This window comes from Bos javanicus, chromosome 7 (genome assembly GCF_032452875.1).
Source record: "Bos javanicus breed banteng chromosome 7, ARS-OSU_banteng_1.0, whole genome shotgun sequence".
Classification (NCBI taxonomy): Eukaryota; Metazoa; Chordata; class Mammalia; order Artiodactyla; family Bovidae; genus Bos; species Bos javanicus.
Window position 1 is genome coordinate 13,249,247 of NC_083874.1, and position 9,607 is coordinate 13,258,853.

The window sequence follows — 9,607 nt, forward strand, 5'->3', positions numbered from 1 at the left end:
TTGAGGCTATTGTAAATAATGCTGCTATGAGCATATTTTAATATTTCTGATAGTGCATAAATGCGTGAGTTTCTGTTGGGTTTATATCCTGGACTAATATCACTGGGTCATATGCGATGCATATTTCACAAATGATGCCAGTTTTCCAAAGTGTTTGTAGACAGTTTTCCAACAGGCTCTTTTATGGAATTGGATCAGATGATACCAAATTTGCCTGCCTTTTTGGTACTGATTTATATATTCCAGATGTGGGCCTTATGGCTGGATGTTTTGCAAGTAGTTTTCCCCATTCTGACTTGTCTCTTCAGTGTTTTAATTGTTATCTTTTGATGAAATAAGTTCTTAATTTTAATGTCATCTAATCTTTATGGCATCCTCCTCTTGTGTAAGAAACGTTTACCTACCCTGAGGGCAAGAAGATATTCCACATTTTTTTCTGTAAGTTTTATTGTTTTTGTGTATACATTTAGATCTGTATCTTGGAACTGATTTTTTGTGTTAGAGTATAAAGTAGGATTGTTTTATTTTTTCCTTATTAACCCAACATCATTGATTTTAAAAGTACATCTTCACCCCAGGAATTTTCCACCTTTGTCGTATACTGAATTCCATAGGCGTTGGGTCTAAATTTAGGCTTAATTCTATTCTACTGTTCTGTTTGTTCACACACCATGCCACAGTGTTTAAATTATAAAAAAGAAGCTTTATAATAAGTCTTGGTATCTGGATGGACTAGTTTCTCCTCATGGTTTGTCTTTTTCAGTCTTTTCCTAGGTATTGTGTGTGTGTGTTTGGGGGAGGTTATGTGTACTTATCTGTTAACTTGTCCATCTCCATAATACTAGCTTGTTGGTATTTTTATTGGCATTGCCTTGAATTTTTAAGTTAACTTGGTCGGGAATTAATATCTCTATAATGTTAAGTTGTCTTATCCAAGAACAAGGGATGTTTTCCCATTTGTTCAAGTCTACTTTAGTGTTTTTCAGGAATGTTTAAAAATTTTCTTTTACAAGTATTCTAGTCTCATTAGGTTTGCCTTAAGTATTTAATCTTAGATTGTTAATTAAAATTTCTCAACCATTATGTCTTCACAGCTTTTGTATGTGAGAGCTACTAATACTGTATCTTGATTTTATAATTTGCTGCTTCACTGAATTCTTTCATTTTTTTGAGTTCATTTTATTATTTATTTTCTGGGATATTCCAGGCATACTACTGTATCATCTACAGATTGAGTGAGCTTTGCTTGTTTATCAGTCTTTTAAAAAATACTTATTTATTTTTGCTGTGCGCTCTTAGTTGTGGTTTTGAACTCTTAGTTTCAGCATGCAGACTCTTGGTTACAGCATGCATATGAGATCTAGTTCCCCAGCCAAGGATCAAACCCAGGCCCCCTGCATTGGAAACATGGAGGCTTGCCCACTGGACCATCAGGGAAGTCCCTGTTTGTCAGTTCTTAAGCCTCTCATTTTTTTTGCCTGTGTGGTTGCATTGGCTAATACCTCTAGTATGATAATAGAGGGCATTTTTGTATTGTTCTAGGGGTAATACCCTGTTTTTCCATTGATTAAGATAAATGTCTTTTAGAATGAAGTATACAATTGACCCTTGAACAACATGGGGGTTAGGAACACTGACACTCCACATAGTAAAAAATCCGTGTATAACTTTTTTGGTCCTCCATATCCATGATTCCACATCCAAGGATTCAGTTTCAGATTGTGTGGTACTGTAATACGTATTTTTTTGAAAAAAAATCCATATGTAAGTGGACTCCTGCAATTCAAACTCATGTTTTTCAAGGATCAATATTTTATTATTTTGAGAAGGTATTCTATGTTCTTAAATATTTTATCATAGATGTGTACTGTATTTTGTCAGTTTTTCTGAACATCTGTGAGGAGGATTGTGATTCTCTTCCTCTGATTTATTAATATATTAATAAATTTTCAACACTCAATAAATTTTGTGTCCCGAGAATGAATTTCATTGGCCATGGTATATTATTTTCTTAATGTGTTGTTGGATTGTTTGCTAGTATTTTGTTGAGAATTTTGCATTGGTATTCATGAGTAATTGATACATGGTTTCTTAGAACTGTCTTTCTGGTTTGGGTTTTAGTATTATGGCTGCTTCATGAGAGGACTTAGAAATTTTTTCCTCTTTTTCAGTACTCTGGAATAGTTTGTACAGCATTAGGACTATGTGGTTTTTGGAAAATTTGGTAGAATTCCCTATGAACCATCTGGGTGAATTGTTTTTTAGTGGTATATTTTCTTAGGAAGTTTATTTCTTTTATGGAAGTTAGTCTGTGTTAAATTTTCTAACCTGAATGGAGTCAGCATTGGTAATCTGTATTTTTGGGGAATAGCTCATTTCATCTAGCATAGAGGTCAGTAAAGTGGTCATATGATTTAAAAATATTTTTTGATTCAATGGTCATCACAAATGACCATCACATTCGATGGTCATTTCTCCTTTCCTGCATCCTTTCTACTTGCAGTGCTCCATGCAGGTCTTTGGGTGCTTGGTGTCAGTAATTGTGCATCGATGAGTGAAGGTGCTGAGTGTTTTGCAGATCAAAAGTTTTCCTCAGCTCACTAGTGAAGGAATAGCAATTACTGACAAGCTCTTGCCTAGATTTGGAGGAAAAAATAAATGTACCCTAGAGGCCAGGCCCAAGGGGAGAAGAGTACTTTTTCTCAGCATTGACTAATGTAAGACTGTTTCTTTAATTAGGAGCCCTGGGAATCCAACACAGCTACTCCATCAGCCCAGTTCCAACATCATGTCAGTTAACAGGACAGAAGGAAACTGAATTCCCACCTGCAACTAAGTGCCCCAGAGCTCTTGCATCTCATTGCACTTTTCTGCCAGTTCTTGGGACAGACCTGCTACCTTACACAGTCTCTCTGGAGGGGACTTCTAATTATATTCTTACTCAGTCTTCATGTCTCATTATGGCCTGAGTTCTTGGGACTTCTCCTACAAAAACCAGCTCTATCTTGTGTAATGTCTGGGTAACTCCAACCCACTCTGAATTTTTTCCTCTCTAAAGAACCAGTGAATATTGATTAAGGGCCTTATACTGGATTAGGCTTTGGGAAGAAAGACATGATGCTGTCCCTAAAGGAGTAAAGATCTAAGAGGAGAGATCAGATCAGATCAGTCTCTCAGTTGTGTCCCACTCTTTGCGACCCCATGAATCGTGGCATGCCAGGCCTCCCTGTCCATCACCAACTCCCAGAGTTCACTCAGACTCACGTCCATCGAGTCAGTGATGCCATCCAGCCATCTCATCCTCTGTCGTCCCCTTCTCCTTGCCCCCAATCCTTCCCAGCATCAGACTCTTTTCCAATGAGTCAACTGTTCCCATGAGGAGGCTAAAGTACTGGAGTTTCAGCTTTAGCATCATTCCTTCCAAAGAAATCCCAGGGCTGATCTCCTTTAGAATGGACTGGTTGGATCTCCTTGCAGTCCAAGGGACTCTCAAGAGTCTTTTCCAACACCACAGTTCAAAAGCATCAATTCTTCGGCGCTCAGCCTTCTTCACAGTCCAACTCTCACATCCATACATGACCACTGGAAAAACCATAGCCTTGACTAGGTGGACATTTGTTGGCAAAGTAATGTCTCTGCTTTTGAATATGCTATCTAGGTTGATCATAACTTTCCTTCCAAGGAGTAAGTGTCTTTTAATTTCATGGCTGCAGTCACCATCTGTAGTGATTTTGGAGCCCAGAAAAATAAAGTCTGACACTGTTTCCACTGTTTCCCCATCTATTTCCCATGAAGTGATGGGACCGGATGCCATGATCTTCGTTTTCTGAATGTTGAGCTTTAAGCCAACTATTTCACTCTCCACTTTCACTTTCATCAAGAGGCTTTTGAGTTCCTCTTCACTTTGTGCCATAAGGGTGGTGTCATCTGCATATCTGAGGTTATTGATATTTCTCCCGGCAATCTTGATTCCAGCTTGTATTTCTTCCAGTCCAGCATTTCTCATGATGTACTCTGCATATAAGTTAAATAAGCAGGATGACAATATCCAGCCTTGACGAACTCCTTTTCCTATTTGGAACCGTGTAAACAATAAATAAGATGGCTAATATGGCCTGTTAATCCATTAACAAGGACCCGAGGAGGTATGTTGAACTTTTGGAGTTCAAAGAGAGCTGTATTGAAGAGATGACACAAGCTAAGCTTAGAAGGCTTACTTATAGTTTTCAGGATCAGATTTGAGTAAGCATGTCAATCATGAGTGCAAAAGCAAAGAAAATCATGCATCACATTCTCTGACATGTAAAAAAGGACAGTCTTGGAAGTAGAAGATAAAACTAGAGGGGTAACATGGGACATTATATAACACACACACACATACATCAGGACTTTATGAATCTCAGTTTCGATGTTAATTGAGGTTGATAGAAATATGTTGACATTTGGTGAGATTCAGTTTAGAAAAGTAGCCTGTGCATGCTTTTTGGTAGAATGGAATTGAAGGGAGCCTGTTCATAGTTGCTGCATAATAAACTACCTGAAACACAGTGGTGTAAAACAACCACCACTTGTTTACAGGTCTGTTGGTTGACCGTTGGGACTGTGCTTAGCTGGGCTTACTAAGGTGCTTGTAGTCGACTGCTTGTTTGGCTTGGGGGTTCCTTGCTCCTCATTCTGGTCTCATCCTCCAACAGTCTAGATGGCTCTTGTGAGGTGGGGCTTTGTACATATGATGCTGGAGGGTTCTAGAAGAGCACAAGCTCCACTGTGCAGGTGCTTTTCAAGTGCCTGTATGTGTCATGTTTGCCTGCACCCCATTGCCCAGTGCTGGTCACGTGGGTGAGCCCAGGGTGGAAGAATCTTCAGAGCTACAAAGAAGGGAAGTGGGTACAGGAAAGGGAAGAAATGGTACCTTTTTTTGCGGTCACCACAAGCCCAGTGTTATAGTGCAAGGATTTCAAATGAGAGAGGATAACTTTATATAGATGTAATTAACATATAAGGAAGGGGCTTTCCTGGTGGTTGAGTGGCTAAGAATCCACCTTGCAATGCAGGGGACATGGGTTCGATCCCTGGTTTGGGAAGATCCCACATGCTGCTGGGCAACTAAGCCCATGCACCACAACTACTGAGCATGCATTCTGGAGCCTGTGCTGTGCAAAAAGAGAAGCCACTGCATGAGAAGCCCATGCATCACAATGAAGAGTAGCTCCTGCTTTCTGCAACTAGAGAAAGCCCTCATGGAGCAATGAAGACCCAGCGCACCCAAAATAAGTCTTTAAAAAATTGACATGTATAAAGCTGCACATTCTTAAAATATATACTGAGATAAGTTTTGACCTATATATACACTTGTGAAACCATCACAGAGTCAAGATGGTGATGCCCCCAAATATTTCCTCATGTCCCTTTTAATGCTTCCCCATCATTTCCCAGGCAACCAATGAACAGAAAAGGTTCATGTCCTCTGGAACTAAAATTTGTTCATCAGTTCAACAAATGTCCATTAATACTTCTGTACCAGACCTAAGGCCCCATTCTTCCTGTAAGAAGAGGCTTGTATCTTAGGTCCGTTCTACTTGGGGCCTTTGGAAAACCAGGGTCTCAGTTCAGTTGAGTTCAGTTCAGTTGCTCAGTCGTGTCCGACTCTGTGACCCCGTGAATCGCAGCATGCCAGGCCTCCCTGTCCATCACCAACTCCTGGAGTTCACTCAGACTCACGTCCATCGAGTCAGTAATGCCATCCAGCCATCTCATCCTCTGGAGTCCCCTTCTCCTCCTGCCCCCAATCCCTCCCAGCATCAGAGTCTTTTCCAATGAGTCAACTCTTCGCATGAGGTGGCCAAAGTACTGGAGTTTCAGCTTTAGCATCATTCCTTCCAAAGAACACCCAGGGCTGATCTCCTTTAGAATGGACTGGTTGGATCTCCTTGCAGTCCAAGGGACTCTCAAGAGTCTTTTCCAACACCACAGTCCAAAAGCATCAATTCTTCAGTGCTCAGCTTTCTTCACAGTCCAACTCTCACATCCATACGTGACCACTGGAAAAACCATAGCCTTGACTAGACAGACCTTTGTTGGCAAAGTAATGTCTCTGCTTTTCAATATGCTATCTAGGTTGGTCATAACTTTTCTTCCAAGGAGTAAGCATCTTTTAATTTCATGGATGCAGTCACCATCTGTAGTGATTTTGGAGCCCCCCAAAATAAAGTGTGACACTGTTTCCACTGTTTCCCCATCTATTTCCCATGAAGTGATGGGACCAGATGTCATGATCTTAGTTTTCTGAATGTTGAGCTTTAAGCCAACTTTTTCACTCTCACTTTCATCAAGAGGCTTTTGAGTTCCTCTTCACTTTGTGCCATAAGGGTGGTGTCATCTAGATATCTTAGGTCACTTTATTTTTTTCTCTTCATTTTCCTTTCATCAGTTGTCTGAGTCATGGTAAATCACTGATTTTCATTCAGGAGTGATTTTGTTCTTAAGGGATATTTGGCAATGTCTGGAGATAATTTTTTTAAAATCTTTTTTGAATGGGATGTGAGAGTTGGGGAAGCTACTGGTGTCTAGTGTATAAGGCCACGAATGCTGCTACGCACCCTACAATGTATAGGGCAGTGCCTCTGCTCCTCCCTCACCCTCTGTCCCAAGAATTATCTGGCCCCAAATTTTAACAGTAGCCAGGTTGAAAATCCCTGTGATATAGTAAATGTCTCTACACTTGTCACTAATTGAAAGATGGAGGGCAATCATACTGTTCAGGCTTATTAGGATGGTCCTATCTTGGCTTCATCTTATTCTAATTCTCCAGGTCACCAGGGCCAGGGGTTCCATAGAATGATTGGAAGCTAAAACGTTCTATTGAATAAAGTGATTTTTTTTTTTTTTTTTCCACCAGTAGCAATCAGTTTGTAGCTCAGCCTCAGACCCCTGCTGGAGAAGAATGCAGCTGTGCAGACCTTTCTGGAGTCCAGGATCCTGCCAATAGGTGTACCTCTTTTGGTACAAGATGGGGGCATAAATAAACATGTTCATAAATATGGTAGCCACTGCTTTTTGCAAATGTGTGCATTTGATGTTAATTTTATATAATCACCCTAGCAATTATTTAATACCAATGAAGAATCTGAGACTACTTATAAACAGTACTAAATTGCTTTAGTTATGTCCAACTTTTGTGACCCAATGGACCGTATAGCCTGCCAGGCTCCTCTGTCCAAGAGTAAGTGAGAAAGTTATAATTCAACCATTGGAGTCTGCCAGGATCCAAATCAGGTATTCACCAAGAGGGTTCAACATTCCTCAGGTCAACCCAAGGCAGGTTTTAATGTTTTACCCTCATTTCAAGAGAATCTCCCCTTGGGGCTGAACTGTATAAAGGATGCTCTGCCTTCCCAGTTAACTGTTGCAGGGAGTCCTGGTCCAATTCTTAGTCTCTAGATCCAGGGATGTTCTCTCCTGGACTCTGCAGATCTGATCTTCAGCATGACTGAGCCTTGGACAGGCTGCTCCTCCTACATGATGTCCTCAGTGCTGTGAGTCAGCTCTGAGAATTCACTCAGCTTCTTCTAAACCCATAGCCTGATCAACCCTCTACAGCTTTTCCACCTGGTCTGGTGATAATGGATCCCTTTGTACCTTCACCATGGTGAGCATGGACCTAGATGGCCCTCATGGATCTTCTGATACTTAATGCCAGACACTGTTCTGAATTATCTTATGTGTAATGTTTAATCTCCATTGGAACTCTGAAGGAAATACGGTGCACAGAGACACAAAGAGGTTAAGTAACATGCATGAGATTGTGCCCTTAGTGAATGATGAAGAGAGATTAATCCAGAGCCCTCTTGACCTCTGTGATCTGCCCCACCTCAAAATACGGTAAGTGCTATGGAAATGAACAGTAGGATGGTGGTCAGGTTTGGGCTCTCTGAAGAGCTGACAGTTTCTATTTGAAGCCTAGCATGTGACAATTCAGGGAAGTGTGGACCAGCAAAGGAAGACAGTGAGTAGAATGCTTTGGACCTTTATTTTAGATCAAATGGGTCAACAGAGACCAGAGTTTCCTTTTTCTGAAAGTAGAAACTGCACTGAGTTTCCTAAAGAAGTTTCTCATTAAAGTCCCGAGTATAGGTCAATGGCCAACACCAAAGCATGACTCAATAAGGGTAAAATCTTACAGGGTGAGGGAGGTTGGTATGAGATAGTCCAAACAATGGTTTTCAGACCTAGACTAGGGAAAAGCATAGTCCAGTAGGCATAGTGCTAGAAGTTTGAACATAACTGAGAGGGTTTAAAGGTGAGCCAATGTGTCAATTTTTGTGGTCATTCTTGTCCTCTCCCCATCTGCATTTCTTGGCTTGCTTTTTCCTCCCTTGATGCTTATAGGAATCAATCCTTGGAATGATTTGTTTCCATGAGAAGTTTAGTTATTGATTGGTCATTCTTTTTCCTTGGTAGATGGCGAGCATTTTAGTGTGCTGCTTCAACTTTGTCTTTGGCTCAGAAATATTTTCTTCTAGTATATCATCAGTAGTGTTCATTTTCTGTGTCTTCAGATTACACCTTCATGGACACCAGTTATCAGCACTTGGGATCTCCGTTGCCTGCCCTTAACTTCCATTATCTCACTGAGAGTATGTTCCTCTAGTGAAAAGTCTCCTTAGAGCCCCCTTCATGTCCCTGTTCCTCAGACTGTAGATGAAGGGGTTCAGCATGGGGGTGACTATTGTGTACATCACCGAGGCTATTGAACCCTTTCTGGAGGGGTGGGCTGTTCCTGAAGTGAGGTAGACCCCAAGGCCTGCGCCATAGAACAAGGAGACAACTGAGAGGTGAGACCCACAGGTGGAAAAGGCTTTATACTTCCCCCCAGAAGATGACATGCCCATTATGGAGAAGATAATTCTAGAATAAGAGAAAAGGATCCCAGTCAGGGGAATAATACCCAGCAAGCCAGTTACAAAATACAGCACAATGTCATTGACAAGGGTGTCAGAGCAGGCAAGCTTGAGAATTTGAGCAAGTTCACAGAAGAAGTGGGGGATTTCTGTCTCTTTGCAGAAAGATACCCTCAAAACCATCAAACTTTGCAACAAAGAATATGTCAGGCAGATCAGCCAAGAAAGCAGAAGCAGGAGACCACAAAGGTGAGGGTTCATGATGACTGTGTAGTGCAGCGGGTGACAGATGGCCACGAACCGGTCATAGGCCATCACTGTCAGTAGCAAATTATCTAGCCCAGCAAAGGTCATGAAAAAATACATCTGGGTAAGGCATCCTTCATACGTGATGCCTTTGTTCTGCTTCTGGATATTTACTAACATCTTGGGGACTATGGTGGAGGTGAAACAGATGTCAGTGAAGGACAGGTTGGAGAGGAAGAAGTACATGGGGGTGTGGAGGTTGGACTCAGAGATGATGGCCAGGATGATGAGCAGGTTCCCTGTAACACAGACCAGGTACATGGACAGGAACAGTCCAATGAGGAGGGGCTGAAGGTCCGCATCATCCGAGAGCCCCAGAAGGATGAATTTTGAAATAACTGTCTGATTCTCTGTTTCCATATAAGTTACGGAAATTGCCTTATGGAAAGAGGCAAGAATAG

At 41.3% G+C, this 9,607-nt stretch overlaps 1 protein-coding gene across 1 annotated transcript; it reads right to left on the reverse strand.

Moving 5' to 3' along the window:
- Positions 1–8,226: 8,226 nt before the first annotated feature.
- Positions 8,227–9,607, reverse strand: LOC133250611 (olfactory receptor 7D4-like). Its single transcript, XM_061422039.1, has one exon. The coding sequence runs from the start codon at positions 9,564–9,566 to the stop codon at positions 8,628–8,630; it is 939 nt and encodes a 312-aa protein (XP_061278023.1). The 5' UTR covers positions 9,567–9,607; the 3' UTR covers positions 8,227–8,627.